The following is a 21558-nucleotide window of genomic DNA, read 5'->3' on the forward strand; positions in this document are numbered from 1 at the left end:
AACAAGTGAAACGGTGGTAAAAGATGTAGCTGGAGAGGTTAGACAGAGCTAAATCATCAGGGTCTACACCATGTTAGAGATTTTGACCTAAGGGTATCCTTGATGGATTAAGCAGGAAAGGGACATTGCCATATTTGTATACTATAAGATCACATTAGATGTGTTATGAACAAATCAAGGTGTGAATGTAGAAAAACTTCATTTAGAGAAATATTGTGAGAGCACACTGTGTTTGGATTTCCATTTATAAATTTCTATTATAAATAAGTAAACCTGATGCTTCCTTGACTATAGTTGTGACAGAGAAGATAGAGATGGGTAGGTTTCAGAGATAGTTCAGATTTAACTACTCTAAAATTTATCTCCAGACCAGAACTCTTTCCTGACTGATCATGTATATCCTAAATGTCTATTCAACTTGGATATTTACCAAGCATTTGAAATTCAACAAGTCAAAACCCAAAAACAAAAAACCCATGGGGGGAAAAAAAAACAAACGAAGTACTATAACTCACCTATCTCCAAAAATAAACAAAACAAGAAAAAGAAAACCAGCCATTTTCCTTTACAATATTCCTTATATTATCAAATGGAACTAATATCCATTCCATTGCTGACCCTACCTACCACTAGTGACCACTTGCCTGCTTGCTGTATGTAGCTGCAGTTGATATAGCCTCTTAAAATTTAGGTCATAGTAGATGGAAGTTTATTTAGAAACATAAACGTTTAAGGTTTTGCTTTTTAAAATGCTCTGAAGATACTCTGTTTACTAAAATTAATAATTTTTAGCATAAATGCATTTTTTTTTTTGTTTTTTTGGAGGTACTAGGGTTTGAATTCTCGGTCTCAGGCTTGCTAGGCAGGCGCTCTGTCACTTGAGCCACTTGGCCAGCACTTTTTTATGTTGGTTATTTTTGAGGTAGGGTCTTGTGAACTCTTTGCCTGGGCTGTCTTCAAACTGTGATCCTTCTGATCTCTGCCTCCTGAGTAGTTAGGATTATAGATGTGAGCCAGCAGCATCAGGCACATAAATGTGTTGTTAAGAAAGTGTATGTACAAGGTTCAACCCTACTTAAAATAAATGTAATTCTGTGCTAAATTAATTATGCTTTTGTAGTTAGAATTATATAAAATCAGTAAACTGAACCAGTCAGTATCAAGTCCTTAGTTTTATGTTTGCTTAATTTGACCACTATTAATAAGTTTCCACTATTAGTAAGTTGCCACTTTTTTCTTTTGGCAGCACTGAGGTTTGAACTTGGTGTCTGTTGCTTGCTAAGTAGGTGCTTTACCACTTGAAAAAATATCTTATGTGTTTTACATTTATTTATTTGGGTGGTACTGGGGTTTGAACTCAGGACTTCGTGCTATTGCTTGAGCCATGCCTCCACCTCACCATTATTAGTAAGCTTTCATTGTCTACCTTTATTAAATTTATTTCTGATAATATATTTTAAAAGCTGATTTTTTTCAGTGGAGCAGTTTAATTGGTTTCAGGAGATGTATTGCATGACTATGGCTTATTTTCAGGGTATTGAAATTATATTACAGATAAATTTTGATAATAAAGAGTATCACTTGTGTGTGTTCAAGTGACAGCCAGATTTATCCTTGTACTGTCAGACATTAAATCTGTGTAGGTTTCTGTAACTTTGCTTCTTTTATACATCTGCAGTGTAGGGTGTTTCTTATAGTCCAGCCTAGATTTAAATTTGCGGTCCTTTCCCAGCCTTCTAAGTGCTGGGATTACAAGTGCTACCTCATCATGCTAACTTTGCTTTTCTCAAATATAGTAAGCTGTCAAAAACCATTGGATATTATTTCTAAGTCTACATAGTATAGATATTTCCCATTAGTGGTTAATTTTTTACTTTGATATCTGTATTGTCAAGTTACTTTCTTTCTTTTACATATTTTTGTTCTGTCATGACATTGATTGCAATTCCAAAATTTAGGAAGGGGGATATTCTAAGCTAGATTTATCTAGAGTTCTAGTAGTCCTCCCTTTTTGCCTCCCTTCCTTCCTACCTTTCTACCTTTCCCAGAAACCTCAAACTTGCAGTCCTCCTGCCTCAGCCTCCTACATGCTGGGATTATAGGCCTGCACCACCACACCTGGCTTTCTGTTATTATATTTATTATCATGTAGGGTAAATTACTGTGTGTTTAGATAAAAGTTTACAAATTATTTTTGGTGGGATTGGGGTTTGAACTCAGGGCTTCACGTTTGCAAAGTAGTTGCTCCATCACTTGAGCCTCACCTCCAGTCCATTTTGCTGTAGTTATTTTGGAGATGGGGTGGGGGGGGGTCTCATGAACTAGTTGCCCCGACTGGCGAACCATGGTCCTCCAGATTTCACCTTCCTAAGTAGCTAGGATTACAGGCATGAGTCACTGGTGCCCAGCATAGTTTACAAATTATTTTATCAACTTAAAAAAATTTACTAAAAATAATCAGAGAAAATAGATTTTACCTAATATAGATCTTTTGTGGTACTGCTTTTTGAAATCAGTATTTGTATGAAAGGCAGGATTGCTTCTAGGGATTCATTATAAAAAAAACCTGATGAAAAACTGTAACTTTTTTTTTTTTTTAGACAAATGCTGTAACACAATGTACAGGGGAACTCTACATATTGTGTACAAACAAGCACAGAATTATTAAAATACAAGTGGCATAAAAAGTCATGATTTACAAAGTGTGCCTGGGCAAGTTGGGGAGGAGAAAAGTGGTTTCAGTGGAAAGTTGCCACACATAATTTTTTTTTCTCTCTCTCCCTTTTTTTTTTACTTTAGTGATTTCTGGTTTTAGCATGAGTTGATGAAAGGGTTTTTCTTTTCCTCACTCAGTTGTTTTTCCTTTTTTGCACTCATTTGACAAGCATTTTCTCCTTGAGACAAAATCTTTGACCCTTTTGTATTTTGCTCCCTCCACTTGGCTAGAAAATGCAGCTGTACACATTTTTTTGTTTGTTTGTTTAGAGACAGTGGATCATATGCTGTCACCTTAAATCTGTGACCAAGAGGCAGTGTTATCCCAAAGAGACCATAATGCTTCAGTTGTCCTGGATGCATGACATCATGTAGCATTATAATCAAATATACATCTTTCTGCAGTACATTTGGGATTTGGCTATACCCTCTATTCTCAGTACTTTTTTTTATGAAATGGGTACTGTTTATAATGCAGAATCTTAGTGAAAACAAAGAACACACATAAGTCAATAGGAAAAGTTGGGAATTTCTTTTTGTGTGTTTGTTTTTTGAGACAAGTTCTCACTATTTAGTGCAGACTGGTCTTAAACTTTGGATCTCCCTGCCATAGCTGCCCAAGTGCTGGGATTACAGACATACACCACTGTGACTTGCTGGAAGTTCTTTTTTTTTTTTTTGGAAGTTCTTATATATCGTTTTTCCTCCTTATCCAGGGTTTACTAAGATTTTCAGATACTTGAGGTGATAGAGATTTACTTGTTTGTTTATTGTGGTACTAGTGATTGAACTAAAAACATCTTTCAAAGTGCTAATATTTTTTAGGTTTGTTATACCATGCCTTGTTGAAAATAAATATGTGCTTAGTAAATGTTAGACTTTGTTTTGCTACCAACTCTATAAATTAACAAGAAGAAAATTATTTTTTATTTTTTTAAATAAAGAAATCTTTAGATTTAGAAAATAATATTTGTAAACTGCTAAAATGCTCGATCAAGCCAGGCGCCTGTGGCTCACACCTATAATCCTAGCTACTCGGGAGGCAGAGATCAGGAGGATCATAGTTCAAAGCCAGACAGGCAGTCTGAGACTGTTTCTGAGACAGTTCCTGAGACCCCCATCTTGAAAATACCCATCACAAAAAGGGCTGGTGGAGTGGCTTAAGGTGAAGGCCTTGAGTTCAAGCCCCAGTACCACCAAAAAAAAAAAAAAAAAAAAAAAAAGAATACTTGATCAAATCTTAGCAATGTTAGCCAGTGGCAAAGCTTTAAATTACAATGAAGACTTGCCAAGCAGTTCATTAAAATTCACAAATGTTTGGATTTCTGTGCTGTGGTATAGCTCTACAGATTTTGTTTTTTTGTATGAAAAACATTCATAGTGATCTGAGTTACGTGAAGGACTGCTATTTCCCTTTGCTAGGGTTATCTTAGCCTAAGTCAAAATTTTTTTTTATGGGTAGAAAAGACAAAAATTCTTTTCCCCAATGCCTAATTATTTCAAGATACTTTATTTTCAAAACAGGTCACAACACTAAGCTTTTGGCCCATTCTGCCATTGTACAAGCCACAAATGCTTGCTTAGCAGCTGAGAAGCACTAGAAAAAGAGACAAATCTTAGATGGTGCTTACTTTCTGTTGCTCTTTTGACATTTGTGAAATTGCTTGATTTGCTAGTGATATTAAGTTCTGGTGGGTGATAAAATGGCATATCTATACTCTTAATTATGTATAATCAAAAAAATCCTGCTCATCTGTCACATGCTGCAGTTTTCAGATGTTTAAGAATTTAATGGAACTCATTTTTAAGTAGAAAGCCAGAAGAGTATGGTCAAAATAGTGAGAAACAGCTTTCAGTAGGTTAGATGCTGTCATGTAGTTGAAGGCTAATCATCCCCTGCTTTAATCATAGGACTAAATGCGGTCTTCCTCAAGCTTTCCAGAACAGTTGTTCAAGCAGTTTTCATCTTCTTCCCAGTTCTAGTAGAACATAACAGATGGCATGGTTCTTTTTCGCTCTAGTTCAGGTAAAAGCTCATCAGAAACATCAAAATTGATCTTCCTCATTACCCTGAGTAATATTCAATGACTGGCTCAAGGGTACAAGAAAAAATAAATTTGAGTAAGTTTGCTTTGGGGCATCAAGAATTGATTGATTGTTATGTTTTGTTTTGATCTGAGTCTTTTTTCAGTGCTGTATTTTATTTCCTCGTAAGACTTCTTAGACAATACAATAAATTAAATGTAAAATTTTAACAAATTATCTAGAAACAATTACATAGATTTAGGGTTCTAAGCTTTTTTGGGGGGGTGGGGAGGGCAGGACTGGGGATTGAACTCAGGAACTTGTGCTCGCTAGGCAAGTGCTCTATCACTTGAGCCACACCTACAGTGACTTAGGACTCTAAGAACTTTAATATAGGTAGAGATAGAAACTTAATTAAAAATGAAAATGTAGCATATAGAGATCCAATAATACGTTAAAAACATTTAAAAAGAGCCCAATGTGATGGTGCAGATCTGTAATCATAGCACTTGGGAGGCTGAGGTAGGAGGATCATGAGTTCAAGGTTAGCCTAGACTACATAGCAAGACCATGTCTCAGAAAAACAAAACCAAAATGAGGGAGAATGATGGAGGGTTGAATCTAACCAAGCATAAGCATAAATGGAAACATTACAGTAAAACCTACCTATACAACTAATGTGTTAAAAAAACAAAAAAGCATTTAAAATGTTGCACATATAAATTGAACTGAGTTAGTTGCAATTATTCTTTCTTTTCTGTGGATCTATGTAACTTCTAAAGTGTCCACTAGAAAACTTTTATGCTCGTGAGGATTGCTGGGTTTAGAGCCTGATCTTTTGGTCATCAAATAAATTTTGTGTTACTGTAGGGCACCGTGGCACATGTCTGTAATCCTAACTATTCAGGAAGTATAGGTAAGAGAATCACCATCTGAGCCTGGCCTGGGGAAAAATACAAGACCTATCAGAAAAAAAAAGTAAAGCAAAAAGGACTGGAAACATAGCACAAGTGCACAAGGTCCTGAGTTCAAAACCCTGGTACCACCGAAAAAAAAATAGGAAAGAAAGAAAATGAACCCATGCTTTAAAAATTTTATGTGGGGCTGGGAATGTGCTTAGCCATAGAGCATCATGCTTAGCATGTGCAAGGCCATGGTTTCAGGAGAATAAATAGGTCAGGTGCTGTAACTCATGGCGGCCATAATCCTACCTACTCATGAGGTGGAGATTGGGAGGATTGCAGCTTGATGCCAGCCTGGGCAAAAAGTTAGTGAGACCCCTATCTCAACAAAAAAAGATGGGTGTGATGGTGCATACTGATCATCACATCTGCATGGGAAGCATAAGTAGGAGGATCACTGTTTAGGCCAGCTCAGGCAACAATGCAAGACTTTATAAATAAATAAATAAAATAAAATAAACAAAGCCAGCTCAGGCAAAAATGTGAGATCTTTATATGAAGATCTTTATATAAATGAATGAATGAATGAATAAATAAATAAATAACCAAAGCAAAAAGGGCTAGGGATATGGCTCAAGTGGTAGAGCATGTGCCTAGCAAGTGCAAGGCCCCGAGTACAAACTCCAGTGCCAAACGCATGAATGAATGAACTGTAAGAGCTGTGCTAAATCACACTATAAGTACTGTCTTGACAGTAGACCGGAAATTATTATTTTGAGTATTTTAACTTGATAAGACTTCTGAAACAGGATAGTAGATTCTGAATTTGTTGGATACAAATGAATGTAACTCTGCAGTTAGATATTTTATTCCTGCTTTGATTACACCATTATTTTTGTTGTTGTGTTTTTTCTTTTTATTATGGACAATGGCATTAATAAGTGAAAATTCAAACTTTTTCCCCACAGGTAGTATCTTGGGTTCCTCCCCCCCCCCCCCCACTGTGGGACTGGGGTTTGAACTTAGGGCTTCACACTAGCAAAACAGGGGCTCTACCACTTGAGCCACATCTCCAGTCTTTTTTTTTTTTTTTAAGAAAGTAAATTCTTTTGTACCTGAAAATGTTGGCATCAGCACAGCTGTTAATAAAGGAATTTAGACTCTTTTGGACCACTAGTTACAAAAACTAATAGTTCTAAGTTCTTTTAGATTATATAAATGATAGAGCTTTGAAGAAGGGTTCTGTCGGGTAGCATGACTGGCAAAATACAGACGTAAGTAAAATACACGGAAACAAACAGAATAAGGAAGTAGAAGTCGCATCATACAGAAAATTAGGAAACAGCTATTGCAGCCCTCTTCTGAGAAGTTCTGTTTTCGTTAGCTGCCTCATTCACTTGGTGTCATTAGTCATAGGGAGACTCCTCCTTAATAGTAGCCTTTTAAAAAATAATTTCAAAACTTTAAAATGCAAAGTATTGTTATTGATTTTGAACCCTTATTTTTATATTTGAAGAAGATAGCCTGCATGAATCTCCTGCATATGAAGAAAATTAATAATTAAAAAATTGATAGCAGAGATAATAGTAATAACCATCCTTACCATTTCTCCAGCTAGTGTTGTATGTTAGTACTAGTACTTTATTTTTTATTCTCACGTATTTTGTACTAAAATCTTACAAAGATAGGTAGGTATAGTACTGTTATAATTCTAAATTGAGAGGTCTTTTAGCCTGGTGACTGCCAGAGCTGGAATTTGAACCCCAGGCATTATCTCTTCACAGCACATGCTTCTAACCCTCTGCTTCACTGTCTCCAGATGTGATCAATAGCAATATTAATTATTTAGATTTTACTTTTGTGATGTTTTTATTAATGAAATTATTTATCCTTTACAATTTTTACTTCAGTTATACAACTTCCTCAAGTATCTTCTCAACGTTTCCTACTATAATGTATGTTAATTCATTTCTGAAAGATGCTTTTCATTTTGCAGTCACATCATTTTCTATGGAAGCTGACAATGATGATAACAGAGCCATGAGTGTAGAAGCAAGAGATATCTTCTTGAAGTTTTCCTAGAAAAGAGTCAGGACAGCTTCTTCTGAATAGTTTCTCTCTTAGATTTCTCTTTCTCCACTTTTTATCCACATTGGTATGTATAGAGACACTGAAATCACAGTCCAATACAGCTAATATTTTATCCTCAGAATGTGTTTAAAATTTTTATATGTATTTGGCTACTTCTGACATTTTAGTAATTCATGACATGTTCCCTTATCAGGAGGTTACTTAATCTGTATCCTCAACAAATAGACAAAAAGGGATCCCTGTATAGTTGGCCTGGGGGGGTGGGGGAGGTGGGCACAATGTTTATACGTGAAATTCATACGTCTTAAGTTGAGCCATTTATCCTTATTTAGGTCATAATTAGGACTACATGAAAATCTAATGAAATTGATTTGGCTTTTTTAGTCTGTAGCAGGTAATAAAAATGTAAGATAATTTCCCTGGTTTAAATATGGAAAATTCTAGTGTCTGGGAATATGACTTAATGGTAAAGCCGAACATGCACGAAGCCTTGGGTTTCATCCCCAGTGCTACAAAACAAAAATAAAAACAAAAACTTTTTTCTTTTGTTTCTAAGAAAAACTTCAAGTATTGAAAATTCTCCGAAAACCAGAAGCTTTGTTAACTTTTGTAATAGCAAAACATGATCTGAGCTGATATAAGACCTATTGATGGTCTTTATTTACTCCCCCTCTTAGAGTGAAATTCAGAAATATTTATTACGGGGTATTGCCTCAGACCTCACTGGGATGTAACATTATACCTTCCTAAAATCCAAACTATTCTGAATTTTGAAATAGATCTGGCCCTGAGAATTTTAGATAAGGGATCATAGACCCATATTAATCAGGTACAGTGACTACAGTACAAATGAAGTCTAAGACACACAGGCAAGATTATTAATCCAGTAACTCAGATGTAATAGTGTGATGCTTTTTAAAAGTGGAACAGTGTTTCTCAAACTTAAACAATGTATGGAGCCTTTTTTTTTTCTTTTTTGCAGCACTGGGGATAGAACCTAGGGCCTTGTGCATGCTTAGCAAGTGCTCTACAACTTGAGTCAGCCATAGATCACTTTTAAAGAAAAAAACAATTGTAGATTTCATTTTGAGTACAGCCAACTTTAGTTCCTGAAGTAGTTTTGTTAAAAAAGTTGTCACTCATAACTAGGGGTTGGTGGCACATACCTTATCCATCTCAAGAGTCAAGCTGGGCATGACTGTAATCCCAGCTATGCAGGAGGTTTAGATAGAAAGTTTGGGGGCAAAAAGCAGCAGGTCCTATCTGAAAAATAAAGCAAAAAAGGATTGAGTGTGGCTCATGTGCTACCTGCCCAGCAAGCTTGAGGCTCTGAGTTCAAACTGCCAAAACAACAACAGCAACAAACAAAACAAAAAAGTAAAAAACCTTTTCTCCTTGAAAATGGTAAAATGCGTTTTTATACTATTATTAAACTGAAAGCACAAAGTGAAAATTTGCCCACAAAATATTGCCATGGTACAGGTTGATTTGAAAAACACTGATCAAGTGTCAAGTAGTCCTATGTACTTGAGCAATTTCTGTAAGCCTTATGCTTTAGTAAGAAGACTTTGTTTATAGTAATGAGCCTTGATAATAGGTAACAGGTTAAAGTATATTTCTTATATTTAAAGAGTATGACTTTTAAAAGGATGGGAAGAGATCTTATAAAAATGTCCAGAGTTTTTGATACTTAACCTTCTGTCTTCAGGAATATGTCCTCTCTACTTCTGCCTGGGAATCAACATCATAATGAGCAACTGTTATCTACAATACTACTGTATTGTAGATTTATCCAAATTTATATTGAGGGAGAAAACTTTAAAAAGATGAGCTAAAGTAAAGAATAAAGTACTTTACTTACATTCCCATGAGAAACTACAGTGGATCCTTGATGTCCAAGGGCGTATGCTTCCAAGGAGACCCACTGAGGAATCCCACCAATGCTCAGAGTGCACAGAGCTCAGTATGCTAAGATCACACAAATTCACCTATACTGTATGTACAGAAGCTCTCAGCATCCATAACTTGAAATCACATGGAGTAGGCTACACCACTGTCCCAAAAATTACTGTTGTATACACTGATACTGCTCACCATAACCTAGATCTTATTTTAGGCTCTTTGTCTTGAATACTGGAGAGCTTGATTGAATTTTCCCATACCGCCATCCATCTTCCATTACAGATATACCACTTTTCGAGAAATCTCAAATTTCCACTTTATCACTTTCATTAAGCACATATGTGCCCTTTTTGGGTTCGGATGATTACCATAACTTTTATGTTGCTTTTTGGGAGGCATAATTTCACAAAATGAAGGGCAGGGAAGCAGATCATATGATTTAGATGCAACCAACAATAATGCTTGACTGAGAGTGTCTCCACATCAACTGAGCTGTGTAAGTGCATGGGATTTTATTTTTTTATTTTATTTATTTATTATTTGGTCTGCATTTGCTCAAAATTGCATGCTGTGTGCATTCTGCGAATAAGGCAGACTTACTGTAATGTAAACATCTGGTTCCAGCAGCATGGCCATTGAAGTACCTAGATCAGCATTCTACTGAGAACATCCTAAAATGCTGGATAAAAGTAATCTTAAATTTATCAGTGCTCTGACACAAAAGTAAAGAATACTTAGACTGAACAGCAGCTATGGACTCTTTGAGGTAAGCTGAGTTTTGAAGTTGGCCATTGCTTTGAGAGTTATTTGCCAGATCAGGTGAGCAAGCTGCTTCCGTTTTCCTGGCTTTGGGGGGGGCTTGGGTCAGACAGCAAAGCCCAGATTCCTTCAAGGTAGAGCATCTGGCAGGAATAGTATTCCCCATTAATTTGGAACCCCATAAAGCTGACTGAGCCTTCTGTGTGTTTTATGATGCAGAAATTCTTTTCCCTTCATGTCCCCAGAAAATTGTCTTTCTAAAACTAACATCTCACTGAAAATTTGCTACCACAAACCAGCCTTCACACTGGTTTGCAGCAGGAATCCACATTAAAACCTCAAGTTAAGATTTTAAAATGATTCTGTATTGTTACTATTCCCATGGGGATAGAGTCTAACATAGTCATTATCCATGATTGCCCACTAGTTAAGTGATAATGAAAATAAGTAAATTACAATTACTAGCCATCCAAAGAAATAGGACACAATGTAGGACAGTAAGTTGAGTCAGACCTACAAATAGTTCATGTTTTGAAATTATCAGATGTGAAATAGAAAGTTAGTATATATATTATGTCCAGTAAGAGGCTTAACCATTAGAAATAGAAAAAAAAATTTTGCAAAAGAATCAGAAGTTCTAGGAATGAAAAGTCATTGAAGAAGCTAAAATCCAATGAGTATATATAAAAACACATAGACTCTATTGAAGAAAAATTGGTATATAAAAGGTTAATCTGAAGAAGGCCAGAATGTAACACAGACAAGAAAATGGAAAATATAAGAGAAACTAATAAATGAAAATTTTAGAGAAAACATCTTCAAAGGAATATCAAGTTTCAATAAGTTAAAATAGTATAATGTAGAATTTTATAACCAAACATATCTTTTTTTTTTTTTTTTTTTTTTTTTGGTGTGGTGCTGGAGGTTGAACTCTGTGCTTTTTGAATGCTAAGCATGGGCTTTACCACTGCCAGCCCCAAACCACTTTTTAAGTAGAAGGAAACTGATCATAGGCAGAAAGTCTGAGAATGAAGAAGAAATGATTAACAAAGAGAGTGGCAAGTCCATGGGTAAAATAATAAAAATTGACTGTATAAGAACTAATTATAGCATCATATAATGTTATTAAAAAAAAAGCTAGAATTAACATACCAGTTAATATTTTGTAAACCAGGAGGAGATAATTGGAGCTATTCAAAAGATCTTTTTGTTCAGAAGCAGAATAAAAATAACTTTGTATCTTGATAAACATGTATCAAAATTTTTATCTATCAAATGATAGAAATATATATGCAGCTTCCACACTAGTAGGTAATAAGAAGAATGGAATAAGGAAAAAATGTCAAAAAGGCAAGAAAAGAGAGAAAAATTAATATGGACAGACTGTGACACCAAATAAGATAGTAGGAATAAATCCAAATACATGTACATGCCTTATTTTTTAAAATGTTCAGTAATATAGCATTTAGGACAGAGGCTACAAGGAAACACAGGTAAAAGATGCTGAATGTAAAATGATGGAAAAAGATACACCAGGCAAATATGAATGGGAAGACAGCTTGTATATCATTTTAAATAGATATTAAGACAAATGGGATTATTAGATATAAAAAGAATTGGTACATAATGGTAAATGGTTCATTTTGCCAGAAAATACAGATTTAAATATGTAAACAACGAATAACCACATCCATGAAGTAAAGCAATTAACAGCTCTACAAGGGAAAATTGACAGATTTCTCTAATACATTTGGAGATCATATAGCTTCTTCAGTATTTAATAAAGAACCTCCCCATCAGTAGGCATATAGAAATTTTAAACTTCTTAATTTAAACACTGCTCATTGAAATTTAATAAGCTGATCCAGTGAACTTATATTTCATCAGTGATCACAGAAACATCTACCAGACCATCAAGCAAGTATCAGTAAATTTCAGAGTCAATATTCTGTAGACCATTATAATGCCAATTCAGCTAAATTAGAAATCAGTAACAAAAATTTTCAAGAAAAATCACATCTGAATGAGTCATGATTGAGAGAAATGCTAATGAAGACTGGACTGTCTTTGGAGGAGATGCTAGGTCATTCCTCAAGCTTGTTTGTGGCAAACAAAACTCAGACATGGACCAGGGCAAAAATGTGTAAGGTTGCCAAGGACAGCTAGCTCATCCTTGTGAGAAACATCTGGGACAATTGTATATCCACTGGTAAAGAAGAAATTGGGTTAAAAAAAAAAAAGTGCTTTTTTTTTGTGAATTGAAGACTTGAATATGAAAGGCAAAAGCTAAAACTACACCATAAAGAAAAGGATTAGCATATTCTACCATATGAAAGTAAAGAATTTGGGGGGGGGGTTACTGGGATTTGAACTCAGAACCTCATGCTTGCTAGGCAAGTGCTCTAAGACTTGAGCCATGCTTTTGTTATTTTTCTGGTAGAGTCTCTGACCATTATTCTACCTCAGCCTTCCACATAGCTGGGATTACAGACATGCTTCACACCCACCTTGTTTATTGACATGGAGAGAGGTCCTTACTACCTACCTACCCCCCATACCCAAACAAACCTCAAACCAAGATCCTTTGTATCTCTTCTCTGCCTCCTAGTCTCCTCTCCACCCCCTGAGCAGCTGGGATTACAGGGTGAGCCACCACTCCCAGCCCTGAAAGCAAAAAAAGTTTTCAGCAATAAAAGGCAACCAATAGAGAGACTGAAAAGATAAGTCATATATTGGGGAAAGATAATTTGCAGGACAATAATATCAAAATATTTCAGTTTATTATAAAGATAACTAGCAAATGGGCACAAGACTTCAATAGATACTTCATAAAACAGAAAACCTAAATGGCCAACATGTATAAAGCAAATAAATGTCCTATGTATAAGAAATTGTAGGGGCTGAGGTTACATCTCAGTGGTAGAGCACTTGCCTAGCATGCAAGAGGTCCTGGGTTCAGTCCCTGATGCTGCTAAAAAAAAAAAAAAAAAAAAAAAGAAAGGAAATTGTGTATATTCATGAAGTGGAAAACTAGTCTAAAAATGAATTACATTGCAAATAATGTTAGTGAATTTGGTGGAGGAAAAAACAAATTCCAGAATGTGTCATGTGCAATTCAATTTTATGTGGTATTTTTTAAAAGTGGAAGCTAAATAACATTTAGGAATCCTAATATGGGAGAATTATAAAGAAAAAACTTTTTAGTCTTTAATACAATCAACTAAAAATGTGGGAAAATAAAATCAGTCAACAAGTGTGGGGCTACCAGCATTTCTCAAGTTGTAGAGTCCTTGCCTACGAACTGTGAGGTCCAGGTTTCAGTCCCCAGTGCTGCAATGAATATATAAATAAATACATAAAATAAAAACACAAACCTCTGTGGTTAAAGCCTATTTAGTAGGCTACCTTCATTATTTTGGATAAGCCTATCAGTGTAATGCATCTAATTCTCTGTAATCAGCATGTTATCTTTTAGATAACACTGAAGAGTCCGTAGTATACTTTGCTTCTTACTTAGTCTTTGCAAAACATTCCTTTCAGACCAGTGTTAATACCAACTTAATCAAAAGTGATCTCCTGACCTTTTGGGAAATGATCAAAGAATTTCAGTACGCAATTTTGTGTTTCTGGTCCTAGAGAAGAATATTACTGTAATTTTGAACATAATACGCAGATGTTCAAGTCACTGTTAGACACTTTGGGAGATGCATGAGCTTGCACTGCTGTGGGAAAAAAAAAATGGTATCTTTAAATCCCTAGTGGTTGTTTTCTCTCTCTCTCTCTCTCTCTCTCTCTCTCTCTCTCTCTCTCTCTCTCTCTCTTTTTTTTTTTTTTTTTTTTGATGGGATGGTGTTTGAGCTCAGGTCTTCATACTTGTAAACCAGACACTCTATTGCTTGAGCCACACCTCCAGCCATTCGGTTAGTTTGAAGATGGGGGTCTCGTGAACTGTTTGCCTGGGCTGGCCTCAATACAGTCCTCCCAATCTCAGCCTCTCTAGTAGCTAGGATTACAAGTGTGAACCACAAGTACCTGGCATTTTTTTTTTAAAGATTATATTGTATATTTTTTTGGCTGTACTCTGGTTTAAACTCAGGACCTTGCACTTCTAAGCAAGCCCTCCACCATTTGAGTCACACCTCCTGCCTGCCAAACCCTCTTTAAAGATACTGTGAGGGCAGTTGCACATGAATCTCGAGTGATTTTTACTGAGTTTATTTAAATTCTTTGCTTCTAAAATTATTCATGTGAGAACAAAGTGTGTTCCTTCCTGAAATGCTTATTTTGAATGATGTTTACCAATTACACATTGATTGTTGAAGGTTTTTTTTTGTTGTTTTGTTTTTTGTTATTTCTGGGGTTTGAGACACTTGCTAGGCAGGCTCTCTACCACTTGAGTCACTCTGCCAACTTTTTTGTGTTGGGTATTTTCAAAATAGGGTCTTAAACTATTTCCCCAGACTGGCCTCAAACTGATCTCTGCCTCCCTAATAGCTAAGATTACAGGTGGGAGCCATAGGATCCAGCTTTGAAATATCATTCTTAAAACATTAATAAAACAAAGTATTGCATCATTAGCCTAGGTTTCCTTTTTGTTCTTTACACATTTTGCTTTATGAAGCAAACTGATCATGCATGGTATTAAAACTCTGCTTGTGAATATTAAGACATAGTTTCATGTAAAACTAGAATTTTCCAAATAAAAACAAAAGTTTTCTAGAGTTATTTTGTTTTGAAATATGTACACCTTTTTGTAGTAATATTGCATATTATATATTCCTGAAAACACTAAAATTGCACACAGTTGATTGGTTACCTCACCTAAAACATTCTGGCTTTGTAACCAGGATGCTAGCAAAAAGAAATATTAAAGAGAATACTAGAATATTCTAAAACATATTAAACTTGTCACTAATACAGTCAATTTAGGATTTAAAAAAAGATAAAAGTATGAAAGGGTGGTTGAGGCTACAATATTATAGAGGCCAGGATAAAACATGAAGATTTGGAGAGGGGCTCATTAAGTACTTCCAGGAAAGAACATATGGCTACACTGCCAACAGGAAGAACAGTGTATGCAGCACTATACTTTCAGCAGCTTAATGGTTTCCACTATGTTGGCCTATTTTGGGTTCAGCTGTTGTTATTTTGTAGTGCAATAACATAGGCTGAGAAAAATCATGTAAAAAACCAATGGGATTTTTCCATTATACTAAAACCATTGCCCTACTTACTTACTGCTGAGTTAATTTGTGTTACAGAAAAGCTTTATAACAGAATAGGCTGTACTAATCATCTAAGAGGTGTTTTTGTCTTGAGCTTTCTGATAAGTCCATGACCTTTTTGTGATTTGTTTTTGTGAAATGGGAAGACTGTAATGAAAAATAGTCTGACATAGGATTTTCTATCTTGAGCTTCTTAATCTTAAAACTATAAAAATAATAAACACACTTAAGAAAAACTAGACTATATTACAACAAAGAAAAAATGACCATGTCAGTAACGGATAACACTACTCGCTTTTTGTTTTTATATATTTTACTTTCCACCAGTTTTTATAAGTTTTTAAATTTATTTTGGTTGTTTTTTTAAACAGTCATTTTTAGTGGTTGCCAAGTACTAGATTGAATAGATGTGCTCTAGTTACTTTTCATGTCTCTTTTATAGGTTATGTAAGTTGTAATAGATTTCCATTATCTTTAATAATTTTGTGGAAAAAGAAAAACAATTTTGTGGGCATTTGTGGAGGTAGGTAGAGGGAGTGGGTGAGGGGAAAGGGGAAAATCTTTTTCTACATGGGATTATTTTATCAAAGTGACTCAAGTCAAATTTCTGGGCAAAAGGATGTGAAATTTTTACTGATTCTTGGTGCGTATTGCCACTTAGCTTTCCAAAATGACTCTAGGTTCTTGCCCAAAATTGTATATTATATATTTTCTTAACCCATTCTAATTTGGGCAAAGATGGATATCATTTTTATTACTAAAAACTGCTTTCTACATACCAGGAATTGTGCTAAGTACATTATACTTAATACCACTTTTGCTTGTTTTTCATTTCCATAGTGAAGTTGAATATTTTCTAATGTATTTATTTGTTATTTGTATTTACTTAATTTGTAAGAAAAGACCCTTGGCTGTTTATCCATTGTGGTAGACTTAGTGCTAAAAGTGGATAGCGGTCTAAAGTACTCTAAAAGGATAATGTAGAGATAAGTTCTTTGTTTTTTCCTTGAAAATACAATGTAAGTTCAAACCTTACCAAGAGAATGACAGCATTTCAGTGTTCAGATACTTGATTGTTAAACTTTGCTTGGATCCACACTTAGTGTAACTCTTGGGCATATCTGTTGTAATTTCCATCCCATTACAAAGTAAAGAACTTTTATTATAACCTTGTAATTCAGAGCAACACCATATTTGCCACCATCTAAATTAGTTTCTCATAAGAATTGTTAGTCAATAGTTACTAAGAGACTGATTTTTGAGTACCTGTTATATTAATACAACTCACTACTTCTGTTTTAAGTAGTATTACTAAAAATAAAAGTTCCTTCACAGATTGAGTGCAACTAATTGGATATTGAACTCAGTCTGGTTTAAAATTTGGCTCTACTTTTTATTAGCTTTAGAACCTTAGGCAAATGTCTTACTTCACTTCCATTTTCATATTCATAACAATTAATATGATTTTAGATTTTACCATTAAGGATGCTTCTTACCATTAAGAACTGATTTTCAAAATATAATTCTTAAAGGCAGTTAATAGAGCATTTAGTACAGAATAGACATATAATATATAATAGATAAACATGTATTTTAGACTATAGTAATTGTGATTTGAGTACCTGTTCATAACCAGCATTTTCATAAAAAATAGATAAGGAATACAAGAGCAAAAAACTTACCCCTCATGAAATTTACATTCAGAAAGAAAGGACATATATAGAACTAAGTAGTAGGTAAGAATAAAAGTAGAGATGTGATGCATTTTAAAGCTTGTAGTGTCTGTAATATAGTAAAATCTCAGTAAATGTTAGGCACAGTTTGGTATTTTCTAATTTTTATAGGTAATTGAAGATTAATGGAGATTTGGATGAGAAGGAAAAAGGAAAACATTAGAAATTAATCATTTCCCCTATTTGAAAAATCTCTAGTACTGCCAAAAAGAAAAGAAAATGAGGGAAAAAAAATAATTCCCTTTTATTGGACACTGAGTATACTAAAGAGTTTTTTATTGTTTTGTTTTGAGGGGTGGCATGACTTTATTCAGCCAATAAATTCTTACTTGTTACATTTTTAAGTCTATGGATGAGACTTTGGTGATAATATATAATTAGGTCAGTTACAGGAAAGGATGTCAGCTCTGAAATACATTGTGTGCATATATGTGTGAATTTTTTTATGTGTGTGTTTTTTTTTTTCTTTTTGGCGGTACTGGGGCTTGAACTCTGGTCCTCACACTTGCTAGGTAGGTGCTGTATTTGTGGTTTTAATAATTGAAATGGAAACCAAACTTGTTATAGTTTGTTTGTTTCCTTTTATACAGGGTTTTGGTGTTTTAAATTATATGTGTGTGTAAGGAAGATGGGAACTATGAAAGAATGCTTATAAAATTTAAAATCTATAAAATAGAATTCATAAAAGTGCCTGTTTTATAGGGTTTAATTGATAGTTAGTTGAGGTATGGTATGTAAAGTGTTTATCACAATGTCTGGTCCCCAAAATAGTGGCTGATGCTAGTGCTAATTGAGTACTCTGAGACACCCTAGTAATAGCTACCAGAATCCAGATAGATATTTAAAATTGATCAGTTTTTGTAATTTTTGAAGTAACCTTCCAACTGTGTTAAACTTAAACTCTGGATGTATGTTTTTTAAACATAAGTAGATTGAATAGCGTAATACAGAATTTTTCAGTGAATTCAGAAATGAGCCATTGAAAATGAATTAAATGTATTAGTTATATTGATTCCCTCTTTGTTCAGTTATTCTCTCATGATAAATTTTTTTCAATTAGGTATATTTAAAATGCAAACCAAAAAACATTTGAGAAAATAGAAATCTAGCAGGATAGTTCACTAATAGCTTTCCCCCAGTTTTCTTGATAATGTAGTGGTAGCCTGAGAGATGTCAGTACTTGATGAGATGACATAGAATGCAGAGTTTTAAATACTTGAATTTATAAAAGAAATAATAAATTTATAGTAAATTTAATTTAGCTAATAATGAATTTTTTTTAATAAAACATGGTATCTTGTTATACAGATAGAAGTGGAAAGCAAGTGGTTACCAAGTACCTGGGGGAGGCTGGAGAGAGGGTAAATAGGGAAGGGGAAATGTTAGCTAAAGGGTACAAAGTTTCAGCTGACACAAGAAGAAGAAGTTCTAGTCATCTATTGCACACCATAGTGTCTATAGTTAATAATGCATTGTATATTTCAAAATTGCTAAAACAGATTTTAAGTTTTTCAACATAAAGAGAAATAATATGTGGTGGATATATTAATTAGCCTGATTTACTCATTCCACAATGTGTACACATATCACAATATCACAGTGTACCTCATAATTATACAGTTATTCTTTGTCAATTAAAAATAATTTGAAAAGAGATATTATCTCTAGTATGATATGCTGTAGAATATTAGAAGTGGTTTATCTTTTTATAGTAAATACTATTTGAAGAAAGGATTTATCTGGAGTTAATGTTTGAAATTTGATAATTTTTGGAGTTGAGCCATATATGTGATTATTATAGTGAAATAGACCTTGAGATATACATTATAAAGTCTTGAAATAGTCTGTTCATTTTTAATAATAATCACTATTTATGAGATGGTTACTGTGGACGTAGGTAGTTTACTAAGTATTTTAACTACATTATTGAATTTGATATCACCATACAAATGATGCTGTAAGGCTGCATTTGATTTACAGTTGTTTCAAACAATATGAAATAAATTTGGTTCCTTCTATTATAATTTATTATCTTTTTATTGTGCTTAAATATTGTAGAATAATTGCAAATTGAGAAGCAGGCATATTCTCTGGATGACGAATGTAGGAGGAGATCAGGGTGGAAAAGTAGAGTGAATATGAATGGTGGTGAGTATCATGCCAACTTGTTTGGATTTCAGTTTTGAGGTGAATGTTTAAAAACAAAGGTGTGATGAGGTTTTCTCTGATTTTGGGATATTTAAATGAGTATTTCTATTTTCCGTAGTTTAAGAATCCTAAGTATTACATTGATCGGTAATTCTTTCCTTCCTTGCAGACCTATAAAAGTAAATGGGTCCAGTAATTGGAATGACTCCAGATAAGAGAGCTGAAACCCCAGGAGCTGAAAAGGTTGCAGGACTAAGCCAGATTTACAAAATGGGAAGCTTGCCTGAAGCTGTTGATGCTGCCGGGCCAAAGGCCACTCTAGTAGGCAGTGAGTCAGCAGATGATGAACTCACAAACTTGAACTGGCTTCATGAAAGTACTAATCTTCTAACAAACTTCAGCCTCGGAAGTGAAGGTTTTCCAATGGTGAGCCCATTGTATGACATAGAAGGAGATGATGGGGCATCATTTGGACCACCTTGCTACCAGAACTCAGAAAAAAAATCAGCCACTTCAAAGCCCCCGTATTCCTTTAGTCTTCTCATTTATATGGCTATAGAACACTCTCCAAATAAATGTTTGCCTGTCAAAGAAATTTATAGCTGGATTTTGGATCGCTTCCCATACTTTGCTACTGCACCAACAGGCTGGAAGAATTCTGTTCGACATAATCTATCCCTGAACAAGTGTTTTCAAAAAGTGGAAAGGAGCCATGGCAAGGTCAGTGTTTATGAACATCGTTATATTTGGTCAGGGAACCTTTACATTTGGGGAAATCTAGGGAAGCCAAACTTTAGTTTGAGATTAATTTCATCATGCTTTCATTTGAGATGCTTTAAATTTTCCTAAGTATTGGCAGAAATCTAGCAGAATTATGTTCAGTTTACTATAGTAGTAGATTCTTCTTTCTAATGTTCATAGTTTGTAGTGTTTCAAGAACTGTATCAGTGTATTATTCCTGTTTATTCAGTATGAAATCTGCCTTATAATGAAAGTGTAGACCATTTACATTAATGTGAAGGGTATGATTGGGATTAAGTATCACATTTCTACTTGTTTTCTGTTTTTCAGTTCTTTTTTTATAGTTTGTCTATTTTTCAGTTCTTTTTTTATAGTTTGCTTTTGAAATAAAGAATGGGTTTTCTGGAAGTAGAGAAGATATGTAAGGGAGAATAGTATCTGCATGGAGCTTTGGGAGGCAGGCATGTTCTCTATGGGTGAGGAATGTAGGAGAGTAGGATAGAAGAGTAGAGTGAATATGAAGAGCGAAGAATATCATGCTAAGGCAGTGAATGCTTTTGTTTTAACAAAGGTATAATGAGATTTATTTTCTTGAGACAGTGTGTATGACAGAGCAATACTGTCTTAAACAACATCTAAAGGAAAAGTTACAGTTAGTACTATGCATGTGAAGGCAGTTTCAGTGAAGATGTAGGATTTGAAAAGTTGATAATCACCGTCTACCTTATTTCTAAATCTGTTTATTACTTTTGTCTTAGCCAGCCTAAAACTACATCATAGGATCATATTAGCTTTAGAAATTCATCTTTTCCTTGATTTGTATAATGTAAACGACTCCTATTCTTTTGTGTCTTACTTAGCTAAATTCTTTTTCTTCTTCTTTTAAAAGAGTGACCACCTTCTGTGTCTTTTTAGTGTTTTCTTGGGTAATGTCATCCTTTCCCATGGCTTCACTTACTATATGGATGCTAGTGATGCCCAGATCTCTCTCTTAAAGGCCAGACTTAATTTGTAACTAATTACTAGATCTAGTGGTATGTCAGATTCAGTTTATACAAAATTGAACTTTATTCCTCCTCCTTCTAGGGTTTGTCCAGGATTCTAAGCTACAATTCTGAATTATCTTGAGTATCTTGTCCTTCACAATCCTAATTATCTGAATGTTAAATTTGAAAACAATTTAGAGATTATGCTGGTGAGCTTCTTTAGTTTATAACTAGGAAAATGAGACCCAGATGGGTAAAATTAGTTGACCCTGGTCTGCAAAGCTAAGGTTAGAGTCAAGAAAATATAGTATCTGGTATCTAGTAGTACCTG

The 21558-nt window shown here is 34.5% G+C and overlaps 1 protein-coding gene across 11 annotated transcripts in view; it reads left to right on the plus strand.

Moving 5' to 3' along the window:
* The window catches only part of Foxn2 (forkhead box N2), a 64326-nt gene that overhangs the window by 17053 nt on the left and 25715 nt on the right, over window positions 1-21558 (plus strand). For 6 of the 11 annotated variants that reach the window (XM_020184820.2, XM_074049641.1, XM_020184821.2 and 3 more), the window contains exons 2-3: window positions 19411-19500; window positions 19670-20220. In XM_020184820.2, the coding sequence (XP_020040409.1) occupies window positions 19684-20220 (537 nt within the window). In that variant the 5' untranslated portion in view covers window positions 19411-19500; window positions 19670-19683. Of the gene's footprint in view, window positions 1-5080; window positions 7798-8009; window positions 10402-19410; window positions 19501-19669; window positions 20221-21558 lie in introns of those variants that run through there. The other 5 variants (XM_074049643.1, XM_020184823.2, XM_074049642.1 and 2 more) reach the window with 3 other exon arrangements.

Source organism: Castor canadensis, chromosome 12, assembly GCF_047511655.1.
Source record: "Castor canadensis chromosome 12, mCasCan1.hap1v2, whole genome shotgun sequence".
Taxonomy (NCBI): domain Eukaryota; kingdom Metazoa; phylum Chordata; class Mammalia; order Rodentia; family Castoridae; genus Castor; species Castor canadensis.